General features: G+C 43.5%; 1 protein-coding gene across 8 annotated transcripts in view; it reads left to right on the top strand.

Moving 5' to 3' along the window:
- LOC110521825 (microtubule-associated serine/threonine-protein kinase 2) overlaps positions 1 to 19,666 on the top strand; it is a 167,918-nt gene that overhangs the window by 115,230 nt on the left and 33,022 nt on the right. For all 8 annotated transcript variants that reach the window (XM_036969243.1, XM_036969242.1, XM_036969239.1 and 5 more), the window contains 2 exons: positions 5,219 to 5,297; positions 10,347 to 10,498. In XM_036969243.1, the coding sequence (XP_036825138.1) occupies positions 5,219 to 5,297; positions 10,347 to 10,498 (231 nt within the window). The remainder of the gene's footprint in view (positions 1 to 5,218; positions 5,298 to 10,346; positions 10,499 to 19,666) is intronic.

Here is a 19,666-nt window from a genome sequence, read left to right as displayed (position 1 = left end):
GGCTGGGGCCTTTGACAATTTTTAGGGCCTTCCTCTGACACTGCCTGGTGTAGAGGTCCTGGATGGCAGGCAGCTTAGCCCCAGTGATGTACAGGGCTGTACGCACTACCCTCTGTGGTGCCTTGCGGTCAGAGGCCGAGCAATTGCCATACCAGGTAGTGATGCAACCAGTGTTGCAGCTGTAGAATCTCGATGTTGCAGCTGTAGAATATTTTGAGGATCTCAGGACCTATGCCAAATCTTTTTAGTTTCCTGAGTTGGAATAGGCTTTGTCGTGCCCTCTTCACGACTGTCTTGGTGTGTTTGGACCATTTTAATTTGTTGTTGATGTGGACACAGAGGAACTTGAAGCTCTCAACCTGCTCCACTACAGCTACTACATTATGGTGTTGAACGCTGAGCTGCAGTCAATGAATAGCATTCTCACATAGGTGTTCCTTTTGTCCATGTGGGAAAGGGCAGTGTGGAGTGCAATAGAGATTGCATCATCTGTGGATCTGTTTGGGCGGTATGCAAATTGTAGTGGGTCTAGGGTTTCTGGGATAATGGTGTTGATGTGAGCCATTACCAACCTTTCAAAGCACTTCATGGCTACGGACATGAGTGCTACGGGTCTGTAGTCATTTAGGCAGGTTGCCTTTGTGTTCTTGGGCACAGGGACTATAGTGGTCTGCTTGAAACATGTTGGTATTACACACTCAATCAGGGACATGTTGGTATTACAGACTCAATCAGGGACATGTTGAAAATGTCAGTGAAGACACCTGCCAATTGGTCAGCACATGCCCGGAGCACACGTCCTGGTAATCCGTCTGGCCCCGCAGCCTTGTGTATGTTGACCTGTTTAAAGGTCTTACTCACGTCGGCTACGGAGAGCGTGATCACACAGTCATCCGGAACAGCTGATGCTCTCATGCATGCTTCAGTGTTGCTTGCCTCGAAGTGAGCATAGAAGTGATTTAGCTCGTCTGGTAGGCTCGTGTCACTGGGCAGCTCGCAGCTGTGCTTCCCTTTGCAGTCTGTAATAGTTTGCAAGCCCTGCCATATAAGACGTGTCGGAGCCGGTGTAGTATGATTCAATCTTAGCCCTGTATTGACACTTTGCCTGTTTGAAGGTTCGTCGCAGGGCATAGCAGGATTTCTTGTAAGCTTCCGGGTTAGAGTCCCGCACCTTGAAAGCGGTAGCTCTACCCTTTAGCTCAGTGCGAATGTTGCCTGTAATCCATGGCTTCTGGTTGGGGTATGTAAATATAGTCACTGTGGGGACGACGTCCTCGATGCATTTATTGATGAAGCCAGTGACTGATGTGGTGTACTCCTCAATGCCATCGGAAGAATCCCGGAACATGTTCCAGTCTGTGATAGCAAAACAGTCCTGTAGTTTAGCATCTGCTTCATCTGACCACTTTTTTATAGACGAGTCACTGGTCTATAGTTTTGGCTTGTAAGCAGGAATCAGGAGGATAGAGTTGTGGTCGGATTTACCAAATGGAGGGCGAGGGAGAGCTTTGTACGCGTCTCTGTGTGTGGAGTACAGGTGATCTAAAATTGTTTTCCTTCTGGTTGCACATTTAACATTTCAGTTCTACCAAACACAATTTGGTAGAACTGATTTAAGTTTCCCTGCATTAAAGTCTCCAACCACTAGGAGCGCCGCCTCTGGGTGAGTGGTTTCCTGTTAGCTTATTTCCTTATACAGCTGACTGAGTGCGATCTTAGTCCCAGCATCTGTCTGTGGTGGTAAATAAACAGCCACGAAAAGTACAGCTGAAAACTCTCTAGGCAAGTAGCGTGGCCTGCAATTTATCACAATATACTCTACTACAGGTGAGCAAAATCTAGAGAGTTCCTTTGATTTCGTGCACCAGCTGTTGTTTGCAAATATGCACAGACAGCCCCTCCTCGTCTTATTGGAGTGTGCTGTTCTATCTTGCCGGTGCAGCGTCTTTGTTGTAGAAAAAAATCTTTGTCTAATCCGAGGTGAGTGATCACTGTCCTGATATCCAGAAGCTCTTTGTCTAATCCGAGGTGAGTGATCACTGTCCTGATATCCAGAAGCTCTTTGTCTAATCCGAGGTGAGTGATCACTGTCCTGATATCCAGAAGCTCTTTTTTTGCCGTAAGATACGGTTGCAGAAATATTATGTGCAAAATAAGTTACAAATAACGCGGGGAAAAACACATATTAGCACAATTGGTTGCACAACTGCTGACATTTTTTCCGGCGCCATGATGACTAACGCAAATGTGCACATTTATCCCAATACATTATGCAAATGAACCTATAGACCAATAAGCATGACAGTCAAATCCATTTCCATCGACTGGTATTTCCATCAATTAATAAAGAGCATTATTTTTCAATGGATTGTTTTTTGTTTTGCGGGTCAATTTGGCCAGTAACAATTTGATTTATCGGATTATCGGCCAAAAGCCGACAATTACCAACTAACGGAAACTCTGGTCAGGGGTTAGCTCACTGGGATCAAATGACTTAATATGTCTGATGGTGATTGTCTTCATAGTTATGCTAGGTAGAAAGGACTATTACCTCATTCTATTATTTGAGCCATACTGCTCATTGACAGTCACCTGCACACCCACAGCAGAGCCAGTTTCCCCAAGCCCAGCTCCAGTTCAATAGTTCACAGCAGAAACTGTGAAGAGTGGAGCCCAAATGGATGCCATTTATCCTCCAGAGTTTAGCCTTAAAATCCAATCCCTCCCATGGCTAATACTCACAGCACCTCTGTGCTCCTCTTTAAATGATAATTGAAAGTCTGGCTAATCAAGCCCATATCATCTGAATGTTTGAAGCCTGGTTGAATATCCTCTTATCTGTCACAGCCTTTGACTAGGAAGTGTAATTACAGAAGTAGAGATAGAGAGCCTGTGTGGAGTTAAGCACAACTCAAGATTAAAAGGATAAATTCGTTTCATAAGTCGTTCTACACGAGGCGAGAGATATGACATGTGCTGGTATGATGGTCTTCTGTTTGGAAGAAGATACCACTTCTTCTGCCCTGAACCTCAATAAATCAGGTGACACAGGAGACAGAGAAATTAACCTGAAGCAACAGTGCCACCCAGTGGTGAAGTGTCATAATGCAGGATGAGATCTGCAAAAAAATGGTTCTGCAGTGCTCATTACAAGAACACATGTAGCACTATCCTCTCTCCCACACAGTCACGGGCACAGGGCTGACAGGTAACTTCTCACCTTTAACCTTTTACCTCCACCCCCTAACCTTCTCCTCTATCTCCTGTCCTCTGCCCTGAATGGAAACACCAAGGCCCGTATTCACAAAGCATCTCAGAGTATGAGTGCTGATCTAGACTCTGTCCATATAAACTAATTCATTATGATCTAAAAAGCAAATCTGATCCTAGATCAGCACTCCTACTCTGAGATGCTTTGTGACCTCTACAGTGCCTTCAGAAAGTATTCACACCCCTTTCACATTTTGTTGTGTTACAAAGTGGGATTAAAATGGATTTAATGTAATTTGTTTATCAATGATTTACACAAAATACTCTAATGTCAAAGTGGAAGAAAAATGTTTGAATAATAATAGTAAATTAATGGAAAATAAAACACTAATATATCTTGATTAGATAAGTATTCAACTCTCTGACTCAATATGTTAGAATCGCCTTTGGCAGCAATTACAGCTGTGAGTCTTTCTGGGTAAGTCTCTAAGAGCTTTGCCTAGATTGTCCTATATTTGCCCATTATTCTTTACAAGGTTCTTCAAGCTCTGTAAAATTGGTTGTTGATAATTGCTAGACAGCCATTTTCAAGTCTTGCCATAGATTTTCAAGCCGATATAGGTCAAAACTGTAACTAGGCCACATTTAGGAACGTTCAATGTCGTTTTGTTAAGCCAACTCCAGTGTATATTTGGCTTTGTGTTTTAGGTTATTGTCCAGCTGAAAGGTGAATTTATCTGCCAGTGTCTGTTGGAAAGCAGACTGAACCAAGTTTTCCTGTAGGATTTTGCCTGTGCTTAGCTCAATTCTGTTTATTTGTATCCTGAAAAACTCCCTAGTGCCTGCCACTGACAAGCATACCAATAACATGATACAACCACAACCATGCTTGAAGATATGAAGAGTGATACTCAGGAATGTGTTGTTGGATTTGCCCCAAACGTAACGCTTTGTACTTCAGGACAAAAAGTACATTTCTTTGCCGCATTTGTTTTTCAGTATTACTTTAGTGCCATATTGCAAACAGGATGCATGTTTTGCAGTATTACTTTAGTACCTTATTGCAAACAGGATGCATGTTTTGCAGTATTACTTTAGTGCCATCTTGCAAACAGGATGCATGTTTTGCAGTATTACTTTAGTACCTTATTGCAAACAGGATGCATGTTTTGCAGTATTACTTTAGTGCCATATTGCAAACAGGATGCATGTTTTGCAGTATTACTTTAGTGCCATATTGCAAACAGGATGCATGTTTTGCAGTATTACTTTAGTGCCATATTGCAAACAGGATGCATGTTTTGCAGTATTACTTTAGTGCCTTATTGCAAACAGGATGCATGTTTCGTCGGTACAGTATATTATGTTAGTATTGTGGAGTAACTGCAATGTTGTTGATCCATCCTCAGTTACCTTCTATCACAGCCATTCAACTCTATAACAGTTTTAAAGTCACCATTGGCCTCGGTTTCCATCCAAAGTGTAATTACTAACTGCACCATGCTCAAATGGACATTCAATGTCTATTTTATACATTTTTTTTACCCATCTACCGATAGTTGCTCTTCTAGGTGAACCATTCGAAAACCTCCCTGGTCATTGTGCTTGAAATTCAAGTATGGCCATCCCAAACCTGCATGGACCTGCCCTATAACCAGGACTGTACTCCCTCCTGCAGAACATATTTCATTTAATCTCATATTCATTTATATGTTGTCGTCTTGGCAGAAGGTGTGTGTGTGTGTGTGTTTATTGGTTTGTGTCAGTGTGTGTGTGTGTGTGTGTTTGCTTGCATGTGTTTGTGTTTGCAGACATTGTCTGTAGTGTTCAAGTTCTTACAGACATCTAGCTCGGAGAAGCACAACTTTGGTACCATGGCTCCATCAAACCTTTCATAGTTAACCCAGGTAACTTGTCTGACATTAATCCGTTCCATCCTCTCTGCTCCTCCATATCTCTCTCTCTTTCTCTCTCTCTCTGTTTCCCTCCATTTCTATCTCCTTCTCAGGACGGATGGCAGGCGCTGGTCTCTGGCATCACTGCCCTCCTCTGGATATGGCACCAACACACCCAGCTCCACTGTCTCGGTGAGTGTGTGTGTGTGTGTGTGTGTGTGTGTGTGTGCGTCAAGGTCAGCCATCGAGGCATTCAGTTACTGTTTGATTAAACATTAGAATGGTCAAAATGAGTGACCGTAGCGAATTTGAGCGTGGTATGATCGTCGGGGACAGGCACGCCGGTTCTATTTTCCCTGAAACGGACGGGCCTCCTGGGCTTTTCACGCACAACAGTGTTGAGGATTTACTGAGAATGGTACAAAAAGAAACCCACATGCAGTCCTGTCTAGGGATGCACGATATATCGGTGAACATATTGGTTGTCTAGTTTAACGCCGATGTGCAAAACCGATGTCAAAGCTGACGTGCATACCTATATAACGTAGGTACATGATGTGCATACCTTTATAACGTGGGTACATGATGTGCATACCTATATAACGTAGGTACATGATGTGCATACCTTTATAACGTGGGTACATGATGTGCATACCTATATAACGTAGGTACATGATGTGCATACCTATATAACGTAGGTACATGATGTGCATACCTATATAACGTAGGTACATGATGTGCATACTTATATAACGTAGGTAGATGACGTGTATACCTATATAACGTAGGTAGATGACGTGTATACCTATATAACGTAGGTACATGACGTAAGGACGCCACGTAATATTTAGCGCTACAGGTGCAACACAGCATTCCTAACCTAGCCCACAATGTCTGCTGTGTAGATCGAGCAGTCAACAAGTTGAGCAGTCATTTGAAAGAGTAAGAACATTTCAGCAAGACAACTCAAAGGCAAAATCCAAGATAATGGAATTCATTGCCCTTGACAATCAACCGTTCTCTGTCGTGGGTGATGTTGGCTTTCGCCGACTGGTCGAACACCGGTACACATTATCAAGTGAGCTATTTTTCAGATGTTTCCCTACCGGAGTTACACAGTAACTGCTATTAACTTCACGACTGACATTTGGACCAGCGATATCAGCCCCATGAGCATGCTGAGTCTGACAGCACAGTGGGTCGTTGAGGATTTCGTACTGAGGAAAGTCGTATTGCATGCTCATGAATGTGCTGGTTGTCATACCGCTGCTGCCATTTCAAGCTCCATTCAAACAACTGACTCGAGAAATAAACTCACCAACTGCGCCTGCAGCAGATGTGATACCCTTCGTCATGGCATTGAAACGCCTGCTCAGCAAAACTGCCGACAGACTGTGCACAAGCGATTCGGTGGCATTATCTTTTTACTGTGTCGCCACCATGCTCGATGCTATGTACAAGGACCTCTACTTTGATGCAGACAAGAAACAGGGTTTACGTGAAATGTTAAATACACAGCTGGACAAGATGGAATCGGACACAGCGACAGTTCGCAACGAGGAAGAGAGACCACAGACAGACAGAGCTGAAACTTCACTGCTTGACATGATGAAATCCTGGTTGAGAATGAAACGACTAAACAAAATGAACAATGAAACAGCACAGCAAGTAAGTGAAATAAATAGGTTTTGATTATGTTTTACTGGTAATAGGAACATACGTAAATGCCAACAAAATAACTTTTTGGTCAGTGTGGTGTGTGTATCCTTTATTTAACTAGGCAAGTAAAATTCTTATTTACAATGACGGCCTACCCCGGCCAAACCCAGACGACGCTGGGCCAATTGTGCGCCGCCCTACGGGACTCCCAATCACGGCCGGATGTAATACAGCCTGGATTCGAACCAAGGACTCTAGTGACGCCTCTTGCACTGAGATGTAGGGCCTTAGACCACTGCGTTCGTTCGTGTTTGTGTGTGTGTGTGTGTTAAAATTTTAAAAAATGTAATATTGGTTATCGGTATAATTTTTTGGGGCAAGGAAAATATCGGATATCAGTATCGGCCAAAAATGTAGTGCTGGTGCATCTCTAATCATGTCCCTTGATACCAATTGAGCAACATTTCCATCCCCTGAATAATTCAGGCTGTTCTGGAGGCAAAGGGGTACCGACCCAGGACTAGATGAGTGTACCTAATAAACTGGCCACTAATGTATAGCTACTGTATACATAAATTGAGTCAAATTGTTTCTTGTTTCATTTATGTCTTTGGTCACGTTCGCAAAAACCAACACCCTAATGATTGGTTGACAACAGAGCCTCCCACAATGCAGGTGATGGCTGCAGGGTGAAGTTGGTGAAGAGCAACTGCAGAAACTTGCCGTCAAAACTTAATGACGTTTGATTGTGATTTTTGTAAAGTTCATGCAGTTGGCATTTAGGCACGTCAGACAATTCTTTAACCCATTATGCATGCAACACAATTTGAAAGGCGGCGACCAATGGTGTTCACCGACTTGACAGATGTGGCCACTGAGATGAGCACGATGCAAGACTTTGCTCTCACACAGTCACACAGAGTATACAGTATGTGCATGTATACGCGCTTCACGCTGCTACAACTGGTAGCTACAGGACCGAAACAGTGGAGAAGTTTAACCTCTCGCTTCAGCACTCCTGGTTGTTATGGAAGTTGACCCATTACTACTGTTTACTTTGTGCATCTACACCATCTTGCTGACACTACCTAACCTATGACCTGACCAATCACCTTATGCATTACTGCCCACCGTCAACAAAAACTACACAGCACATAATTGGCTCCTAGCCTACAAGCATAGGCTACTTTCTGTCCCTAACACTTAAACTGAAACTAAATAATATCTAAATTTTATACAAATGTTATGATAAAACTTAAACCAAATCAAATTTCAAATGGAAATCCTAACACTAGAGCATTCGGAAAGGATTCAGACGCCCTGACTTATTCCACATCTTGTCATGTTACAGCTTCACTCGTAAATCTACACAATATGCACCATAATGACCCAGCAAAAGCAGGTTTTTATATTTTTTTGCAAATGAATAAAAAATGTAAAATGTAAATACTACTTTTACATAAGTATTCAGACCCTTTACACAGTACTTTGTTGAAGCACCTTTGGCAGCGATTACAGCCTCGAGTCTTCTTGAATATGACGCTACAAGCTTGGCAAGCTTCTCTGCAGATCCTCTCAAACCCTGTCAGGTTTGATGTGGAGCGTCGCTGCACAGCTATTTTCAGGTTTCTCCAGAGATGTTAGATTGGGTTCAAGTTTTGGCTCTGGCTGGGCCACTCAAGGATATTCAGAGACTTGTCCCGAAGCCACTCCAGCGTTGTCTTTGCTGTGTGTTTAGAGTCGTTGTCCTGTTGGAAGGTGAACCTTCGCCCCAGTCTGAGGCCCTAAGTGCTCTGGAGCAGGTTTCCATCAGGGATTTCTTTGTACTTTGCTTCATTCATCTTTCCCTCGATTCTGATTACTCTCCCAGTCCCTTCCGCTCAAATACATCCCCACAGCATGACGCTGCCACCATCATGCTTCACCGTAGGGATGGTGCCAGGTTTCTTCCAGACGTGACGATTGGCATTCAGGCCAAAGAGTTCATTCTTGGTTTCATCAGACAAGAGCATCTTGTTTCTCATGGTCTGATAGTCCTTTAGGTGCCTTTTGGCAAACTCCAAACGGGCTGTGTGTGCCTTTTACTGAGGAGTGGCTTCCTTCTGGCCACTCTACCATAAAGGCCTGATTGGTGGAGTCGTGCAGAGATGGTTGTCCTTCTGGAAGGTTCTCCCATCTCCACAGAGGAACTCTGGAGCTCTGTCAGAATGACCGTCGGGTTCTTGGTCACATCACTGACCAAGGCCCTTCTCCCTTGATTGCTCAATTTGGCCAGGCGGTCAGCTCTAGGAAGAGTCATGGTGGTTCCAAACTTCTTCCATTTAATAATGATGGAGGCCACTATGTTTTGGTGGACTTTCAATGATGCACAATCCTTTACACAATCCTGTCTTGGAGCTCTACGGACAATTCCTTCGACCTCATGGATTGTTTTTTTTTCTCTGACATGCACTGTCAACTGTGGGACCTTTTATATAAATAGGTGAGTGAGTGCCTTTCCAAATCATGTCCAATTAATTGAATTTACCACAGGTGGAGTCCAATCCAGTTGTAGAAACATCTCAAGGATGATCAATGGAAACAGGATGCAGCTGAGCTCAATTTTGAGTCCCATAGCAAAGGTTCTAAATACAAAATAAGGTATTTCTGTTTTTTATTTAAAATATTTTTTTGTAAACCTGGTTTCACTTTGTCATTATGAGGTATTTTGTAGATTGTAGATTAATGGGGATATGTATTTATTCCATTTTAGAATAAGGTTGTTACGTAACAAAATGTGGAAAAAGTGAAGGGGTCTGAATACTTTCTGAATGTACTGTACCTTGGTGTGTGTGCATGCATACAGAATGTATTTTTTGTACTTTTGTACTATGGGGGATGGTAGATTGACATAGGCTAGTGCTTTTCCTGTTCGTTAGGCCTACTCATCTTGTTGACTGACGAAAAGTAAATCTGGACGGACAGTTCTTCCAATATTTTCAATATGCAGTTGCGTCCCCAATGTGTCTGTCTTCACTTGTTGCCTGTGAGAAAGACCCGATCACGTTATGGAGAGCCATGTGAGTGAGAGGTGCTTAGGAGCTTCAGGGCACAACGCTGCACTCTGGGCCAAGGGCACAATGTCCACTGGCCGCAAAAGGCATGCATTCTTTTAGGGTGCACATAGGGGATGCCGTCGTGAAATTCGAGGCATGATCAAGTGATTGTCAAATTGTGAATGAGAGACTAATGAAATGTGTACAGCCTGCGCAAAAAAACTAAGCAGAGCTCATGCCTTTCAAGCTACTTTTTTCAAATCATCATTAGTCTCATCATGCAGCTATCCCAAACCGTTATCCCAATTTTAAACTCTCCAGAGTTTGTTCAATCACAGTTTTTTTTATCTCTTCTTCAAAGGCAACAGCCCAGTTGAGTGTAGAGCACACGACCATAGCCACTAGCCAGGAGTTACCATTCCCAGCCCCAGTTACTCGCTGCTAGCAATGGGCTCTTTTGCCCTTGTACTCCCTCCCTCTAGCAGTTAGCCGCTACTAGCGCCCGGCTCTTCTACCCTTGTAATCCCTCCCTCTCTGCTTCTCACAGTCATCCTGTTCATCCCAGGAGAAGCTGCACCAGCTGCCCTTCCAGCCCACGGCGGACGAGCTGCACTTCCTCACCAAGCACTTCAGCTCCGAGAGCATCACCGACGAGGAGGGACGACACTCGCCCATGCGCCCCCGCTCACGCAGCCTCAGGTAGGATATCCGCCAGAGACTCATACACCCACACTTCAGTACAATGCCCAGTGCCCACTCAAACCCCCCTTTGCCATCCTCCTGCAGTGTCTCACCTAAATGACTGTCTGTTGTTTGTCAGTAGGCCTATCTGTAGGCTGTAACTTTCGTAGACACAAAGGTATTCTACCTGTAGTTGGTAGACAAAAAGGTCAGGCCCTTCTCATTGACACATCACTGGCAGGTGTGAGTGACTGTGACCTCTTCAGTGTGGGTGGCTGGCAGCAGAAGCCTTCTATCACCTGTCTACTGCCCTCAGCCTCAGACTCCTCGCTCGTTAGCTATCACTCCCTGTCCCTCTTTCTGTCTGTCTGTCTCTATCTGTCTGTCTCTCTCTCTCTCTCACTTTACCTCTGTCACTCTTGCTTTTCTCCACTGCTCTTTCTCTGTCTCTCTCCACCTCACTCTCTTTCTCACTCGCTCACTCTCCATCTGCCTCCCTCTTTGTGTCCCTTACTGGCCTCACTTTTTCTGTGTCTATCAGTTTTTGGAGCCAGAATGGACACTACATGACCAAAAGTATGTAGACACCTCCTTGTCGAACATCTCATTCCAGAGTCATGGACATTTAAAATGGAGTTGGTCCCCCTTTTGTTGCTATAACAGCCTCCACTCTTCTGGGAAGGCTTTCCACTAGATTTTGGAACATTGCTGCGGGGACTTGCTTCCATTCAGTCACAAGAGCATTAGTGAGGTCGGGCAGTGATGTTTGGCGATTAGGCCTGGCTCGCAGTCTGCGTTCCAATTCATCCAAAAGGGGTTTGATGGGGTTAAGGTCAGGGCTCTGTGCAGACCAGTCAAGTTCTTCCACACTGATCTCGACAAACCATTTCTGTATGGACCTTGCTTTGGTCATGCTGACATAGGAAAGGGCCTTCCCCAAACTGTTGCCACAAAGTTGGAAGCACAGAATTTTCTAGAATGTCATTGTATGCTGTAGTGTCAAGATTTCCCTTCACTGGAACTAAGGGGCCTAGCCCAAACCATGAAAAACAGCCCCACTTTACAGTTGGAACTATGCATTCGGGCAGGTAGCGTTCTCCTGGCATCCGTCAAACCCAGGTTTGTCCGTTGGACTAGCCAGATGGTGAAGCGTGACTCATCACTCCAGAGAATGCGTTTCCAATGGCGACGAGCTTTACTCCACTCCAGCCGATGCTTGGCATTGCGCATGGTGATCTTAGACTTGTGCGCTGCTGCACAGCCATGGAAACCCATTTCATGAAGCTCCCAATGAACAGTTATTGTACTGATGTTGCTTCCAGAGGCAGTTTGGAACTCGATAGTGAGTGTTATAACCAAGGACACACTACGAGCTTCAGCACTCAGCGATCCCGTTCTGTGAGCTTGTGTGGCCTACCACTTCGCGGCTGAGCCGTTGTTGCTCCTAGACGTTTCCACTTCATAAAAACAGCACTTACAGTTGACTGGAACAGCACTAGCAGAGCAGAATTTTGACAAGCTGATTGTTGAAAAGGTGGCATCCTATGACGGTGCCACATTGAAATTCACTGTGCTCTTCAGTAAGGCCATTCTACTGCCAATGTTTGTCTATGGAGATTGCATGGCTGTGTGCTCGATTTTAGACACCTGTCAGCAATGGTGTGGCTGAAATAGCCGAATCAACAAATTTGAAGGGGTGTCCACATACTTATGTGTATATATAGTGTATCTATCTCATTCAGTGAATCTGTCACTGACACTGTGTTCTCTGAGTTCTGAGGTGCCAGAACTGGTGGCATCTCAGCTGATCAGCAGTTCAGCTGTGCCTCCCTGTCCTGCCCTGTTCTGTTATGACCTGCAACTGTCAGTCTTAATCCCCTCCCTTCTTCCTTCTCCTCCTCCTCCCCTGGCTCCTGTCTCTGCATTCAGTTACCCCTCCTTTCAAAAGCTAAACATCAAACAGACTAGCTACTGAAAGTCCCAAACTTTCTGCCTTAGCAGCAGACATATCTCATCTCTACACCCCCTCTCCTCTCCTCTCTTCTTGTCTCGTCCCCTTCATCTGTGTGGATTTAGAACACACTGCTTTCATCTCACTCTATCCTCATGAATGGAGAACAGAAAATGGCTCTGTTGGTATGATATGAGAGATACACTTCACACTTAGAGAGAGAGAGATGAGGTTTAGTATTAAGATGACTCGATGAGACAGAGGCCTAGCCGTTCCCCTCCTACTAGGCCGTATCTCTATCTGAATGTGCTCTCAAGGGGCTTGCCTGCCACTCAGGCTATAGGAATGAGATGTATAAATATCAGATGAGGTATGAGGGAAAGGCATTACTAGCCGTTTACAAATGACTATCCCTGCTGTATGACTTTACTGTATGCCTCAGCAAGGATTAATCATCTGATGAAGGAGAGAGATGGGCAGTGATGGAGAGAGAGAGATTTGTAGGGGGAGAGAGAGAGAGGGAGGATGGTAGGGGAGAGTGAGGCTTTCGGGGGTGAAAGAGATAGTGAGAGAAGGATGGAGGAGCTTCAAAGAGGGTGATTGCTATAGAAATAAAGAGAGAGAACGGGTGGGAAAGAGTGCTACAAGGCAGATGAGGTGAGGGAAAGAGTGCTACAAGGCAGATAAGGTGAGGGAGAGCTTGTGAAAGAGCGAGAGAAAGCTAGGGATGCAACATTTCACCGATACGCATCGGCCCCTGATTCAAATGTTTAAGATACAAGTGCATCGAGCTGCGGACCCCAAACCAATCCAAATTAAGTATGCATCGATCCAGTGACGATTTTAGCATGTAAATCTTGGTGGGGAAAATTCCCATTTTTTTTTATTTTATGCATGTTGTTGTGGGTGAAATTCTAAGATTATTTTATAATACTGTTATTGCATCAAAATATTGTTTTATGCAACAGAATAAGGGGTTCTTAAAACTATATTGTGTCTGTGTGAACTGAGAGTGGGCCTCTGGGGCTTAATGCTGACAGTAGATTTATGATGCCTTAGGCCGCATTCATTCATGTGAGGGAGATGGCTATGGTTTGACTGGAAGGTACCAGGGAGAGATGGCTTGGGTGTGGGTTTCTAAACAATGAGAACAGTCTATACAGCAGATACTGTCTGTTGTGAATTCTTAACACTGCTACACCACTACACTGCCACCTGATATGGCTGACTTTCATAAACAAATGTAGTTTCTTCTGACAATTGAGACGTACAAACTATGGAAAAAGGGAACAATGAGTGGATGAGGTAATCCGTAATTTCGAGTAAGACATTTTAATGAGCAAGCTAAGATGGACGTAATCAATATAACTATTTGTACAGTGATATAATTCCTAAAACAGGCTAAAGGCTACATGTGCACCACCATATCAGAACACTAGGCTAAGTTATAAGGGGGAAAGGGGCCAAATGATTAGGGTGAGGCACATGGGCTACTTGCAGCTTACTACACAACATACACTTAGTATTACTTTCTTAGCTACAGTATGCATATCTCCCTGGTATATTACATCATTTATGCAGCAGCACACAATTTGTGGGCATATTTTGTCAACCTACACTCTGTATTTTATGCTGGCTGCCCCACCACCACAGAAAGCACTGCGCTGGGCTGAAACACCTGCATTTTGGAGCTGCCTTACTCAAGAAAGCAAAAAAGAGACCATGTTTGGATGTTGCTCCAATTATTTTTTGGGGACATTGTTTGCAAACTGATATGTGACACGTATTAATGGCAAAATAACATGCAGGTGGGGCTCAAAACCCTGAATGACGTTTTGCCACTACAACGGGTCAGAAAATCGATTCAAACGTTACAACTCGCCGGTTCACACATTCTTTTAGCTTATATTACATTCTTTCTACCTTTCGAAAATAGGACAACTGATGTGTCCTTCCCTTCAGTGCCAAACTGCATGTAACTGTGCTACAACCCCAGCCGATATCAGTAGCCTAGTTAAACTGCACTCTGTGCCCAGCTTCGCACCCTGACCAACGCACGGTAGGCCGGCCTGTTCTTGATCTTGCTGTACCTTCAGCATTCAAATGCTAAAATGGCCTGCGTGATATTTGGCTTTATTAGTTGACAAAATACTGTATGTATACGGAATAAAAATATAAACGCAACATGCGACAATTTCAAAGATTTTACTGTTACAGTTCATATATCATTCAATTAATTCAATTGAAATACATTTATGGATTTCACATGACTGGGAATACAAATATGCATCTGTTGGTAGGGGTGTTGATCAGAAAATCAGTATCTGGTGTGACCACCATTTGCCTCAGGCTGTTGATTGTGGCCTGCGGGATGTTGTGCCACTCCTCTTCAATAGCTGTGGGAAGTTGTTGGATATCGGCGGGAACTGGAACATGCTGTCTATCCAGAGCATCCCAAACATGCTCAACTGTCATAGTCATGTGTATAGGTGGCAGGGAAGTCAGGCGCAGGAGAATAAAAACTTGGTGGAATGGAGTAGTTTAATAACTTAAAACACTCCAAAACCATGAAATACAATGAAACAAAGTGGGTATGAGGACCCGTCGTGGCACCAAAATACAAAACATGAATACTGAACATAAAACAATCTCTGACAAAGACATGAGGGAAAACAGAGGGTTAAATACACAACAGGTAATGAATGGGATTGAAACTAGGTGTGTATGAAAACAAGACAAAACCAATGGAATATGAAAAATGGATCAATGATGGCAAGAAGACCGGTGACGTCGACCGCCGAGCACCGCCCGAACAGAGAGAGAGAGGGAGAGGCTTCGACTTCGGCAGAAGTCGTGACATCAACGGGTGACATGTCTGGTTAGTACGCAGGCCATGGAAGAACTGGCACATTTATAGCTTCCAAAAATTGTGTACAGACCCTTGAGACATTGGGGCATGCATTATCATGCTGAAATATGAAGTGATGGCAGATAGAACACACCTCCAGGATGTGTAAGGGCTATTTGACCAAGAAGGAGAGTGAGCCCCACCCTCTTCAACATATACTGTATATCATTGAGTTGGCGAGAGCACTAGAACTGTCTGCAGCAACCGGCCTCACCCTACTAGAATCTGAAGTAAAATGCCTACTGTTTGATCTGGTGCTTCTGTCACCAACCAAGGAAGGCCTACAGCAGCACCTAGATCTTCTGCACATATTCTGCCAGACCTGGGCCCTGACAGTAAATCTCAAAATAATGATGTGCCAAAAAAGGTCCAGTCGCCAGGACCACAAATACAAATTCCATCTAGGCACCATTGCCCTAGAGCAAGCAAAAAAACTATACAAACCATGGCCTAAACATCAGCGCTATAGGTAACTTCCACAAAGCTGTAAACGATCTGAGAGACAAGGCAAGAAGGGCATTCTATGCCATCAAAAGGAACATAAAATTCAACCTACCAATTAGGATCTGGCTAAAAATACTTGAATCAGTTATGGAACCCATTACCCTTTATGGTTGTGAGGTCTGGGGCCCACTCACCAACCAAGAATTCAAAAAATGGGATAAACACCAAATTGAGGCTCTGCCTGTAGAATTCTGCAAAAATATCCTCTGTGTACAACGTCAAACACCAAATAATGCATGCAGAGCAGAATTATGCCGATACCCGCTAATTATCAAAATTCAGAAAAGAGCTGCTAAATTCTACAACCACCTAAAAGGAAGCGATTCCCAAACATTCCATAACAAAGCCATCACCTACAGAGAGATGAACCTGGAGAAGAGTCACCTAAGCAAGCTGTTCCGAACACAAACAGATCAATGTTTGGGATCATTGTCATGCTGAAAGACCCAGCCACGTTTCATCTTCAATGCCATTGCTGATAGAAGGAGGTTTTCACTCAAAATCTCACGATACATGGCCCCATTCATTCTTTCCTTTACACAGATCAGTTGTCCTGGTCCCTTTGCAGAAAAACAGCCCCAAAGCATGATGTTTCCACCCCCATGCTTCACAGTAGGTATGGTGTTCTTTGCATGCAACTCAGCATTCTTTGTCCTCCAAACACAACGAGTTGAGTTTTTACCAAAAAGTTATATTTTGGTTTCATCTGACCATATGACATTCTCCCAATCTTCTTCTGGATCATCCAAATGCTCTCTAGCAAACTTCAGACGGGCCTGGACATGTACTGGCTTAAGCTGGGGGACACGTCTGGCACTGCAGGATTTGAGTCCCTGGCGGCGTAGTGTGTTACTGATGGTAGGCTTTGTTACTTTGGTCCCAGCTCTCTGCAGGTCATTCACTAGGTCCCCCCCGTGTGGTTCTGGGATTTTTGCTCACCGTTCTTGTGATCATTTTGGCCCCACAGGGTGAGTTCTTGCATGGAGCCCCAGATTGAGGGAGATTATCAGTGGTCTTGTATATATTCCATTTCCTAATAATTGCTCCCACAGTTGATTTCTTCAAACCAAGCTGCTTACCTATTGCAGATTCAGTCTTCCCAGCCTGGTGCAGGTCTACAATTTTGTTTCTGGTGTCCTTTGACAGCTCTTTGGTCTTGGCCATAGTGGAGTTTGGAGTGTGACTGTTTGAGGTTGTGGACAAGTGTCTTTTATACTGATAACAAGTTCAAACAGGTGCCATTAATACAGGTAACAAGTGGAAGACAGAGGAGCCTCTTAAATAAGAAGTTACAGGTCTGTGAGAGCCAGAAATCTAGCTTGTTTGTAGGTGACCAAATACTATTTTCCACCATAATTTGCAAATAAATTCATAGAAAATCCTACAATGTGATTTTCTGGATTTCTTTTTCTCATTTTGTCTGTCATAGTTGAAGTGTACCTATGATGAAAATTACAGGCCTCTCTCATCTTTTTAAGTGGGAGAACTTGCACAATTGGTGGCTGACTAAATACTTTTTTGCCCCACTGTATGTAGACTCAGTGAGCATAGCCTTGCTATTGAGAAAGGCCGCCGTAGGCAGACCTGGCTCTCAAGAGAAGACAGACTATGTGCACACTGCCCACAAAATGAGGTGGTAACTGAGCTGCACTTCCTAGCCTCCTGCCAAATGAATGACCATATTAGAGAGACATATCTTCCTCAGATTTCACAGAACCACAAAGAATTTAAAAACAAACCCGATTTTGATTAACTCCCATATCTACTGGGTAAAATACCACAGTGTGCCATTACAGCTGCAATATTTGTGACCTGTTGCCACAAGAAAAGGGAAACCGGTGAAGAACAAATACCATTGTAAATACAACCCATATTTATGTTTATTTATTTTCCCTTTTGCACTTTAACCATTTGCACATCGTTACAACACTGTATATATACATAAGATGACATTTGCAATGTCTTTATTATTTTGGAACTTCTGTGAGTGTAATGTTTACTGTTCATTTTTATTGTTTATTTCACTTTTGTATATGATCTACTTCACTTGCTTTGGCAATGTTAACAAATGTTTCCCATGCCAATAAAGCACCTTGAATTGAATTGGGTGATGGAGTGCTGCATCAGATTACCTGGCTTCCACACTCACCCGACCTCAACCCAATTGAGATGGTTTGGGATGAGTTGGACCTCAGAGTGAAGGAAAAGCAAGACTGTTGGAAAAGCATTACAGGTGTCTACCTCATGAAGCTGGTTGAGAGAATGCCAAGAGTGTGGAAAGCTGTCATCAATGCAAATGGTGGCTACTTTGCAGAATCTCAAATATAACATATATTTTGGTTACTACATGATTCCATATGTGTTATTTCATAGTTTTGATGTCTTCAATGCAGAAAATAGTAAAAATAAAGAAAAGGCCTTAAATAAGTGTCCAAACCTTTGACTGGTATTCATTGGCTATGTCATAGCTAATTTTTATAATTATAATTAATTATAATTATAATATTGATACATTACTAACCCAAACACTTAATCTGCAAAAATGACAAGTTAGTTAGTGGTTCATGGTGATTTCAGAACCAAAGTGTGTGTGTGGAGGGGCTACATCCCCCCCCCCCCCCCCCCCCCCTCTGTGATAGTAGGGTGGTAGATGCCTAGTCTCCTTTATGGCTCAGCTAAGGTGCCTAGATAGCACATACACCATAGACACACACACACACAGAAGTCAGCTCAGACAGATCCAGCTCAGCAGCTAATTTTAATTTAGAATGGAAAACTCATGTGTTTGTGCGTCAAATGTTACTGCATCGAATCGTATCTCATCGAACCGAATCATTTCAGACTATAACGTATCGTTCCTGTATTTTATCAGAGCCCATGTATCTAGATCCGTATCGAATCGTCTTGAAAGGGAAAGATGAACTTTCTTAGGGAAAGCACGGGAGGGAGGGAGAAAGCTGAGTCTCAGACCAGCTAATTAAGATTAAAGAAAGAAGCAATCATATGTTAATTTCATGGCCTTATTATCAGCCATGCTGAGAGTGATGACTGCAGTGCTTATTCTCATGTCCTTCCTCTCTCTATACCTCTTCCTCTGTTTTTTCTCTCTTTCTTTCTCTTCCAACTCATTCTTCTGGAGTTGTAGAAATAATCTCAACATGTTCATCCATCATAGGCTTGTCATATCCAGTGGTGGGTCCTGTTTTAATGAGCAGCACAGAGCCTCACAGACAGACACAGAGACAGTCACACACACACACAGTCACAGATGGTGTATTTAATTAAACACTTCTACCCTACCCTCAGCAGCTCAGCCCTTCATTTTGGGTGTCACCTTGTTGAATGTATTACCCATGTCATTAGCGTCTCATCGAATGGGGCTCTGAGGTGCTCACACACACAAACATACAGTGGCTTGTGAGAGTATTCACCCCCCTTGGCATTTTTCCTATTTTGTTGCCTTACAACCTGGAATTAAAAATGTTTGGGGTTTTGTATCATTTGATTTACACAACATGTCTACCACTTTGAAGATGCAAAATGTGTTTTATTGTGAAGCAAACAAGAAATAAGACAAAAAAAACAGAACTTGAGAGTGCATAACTATTCACCCCCCCAAAGCAATACTTTGTAGAGCAACCTTTTGCAGCAATTACAGCTGCAAGTCTCTTGGGGTATGTCTCTATAAGCTTGGCACATCTAGCCACTGGGATTTTTGCCCATTCTTCAAGGCATCCTGCTCCTGCTCCTTCAAGTTGGATGGGTTCCGCTGGTGTACAGCAATCTTTAAGTCATACCACAGGTTCTCAATTGGATTGAGGTC

The sequence above is a fragment of the Oncorhynchus mykiss genome, chromosome 30, assembly GCF_013265735.2.
Source record: "Oncorhynchus mykiss isolate Arlee chromosome 30, USDA_OmykA_1.1, whole genome shotgun sequence".
Taxonomy (NCBI): Eukaryota; Metazoa; Chordata; class Actinopteri; order Salmoniformes; family Salmonidae; genus Oncorhynchus; species Oncorhynchus mykiss.
Note: the sequence above shows the minus strand (reverse complement) of the source record. Positions and strands in the feature narration are given on the sequence as shown.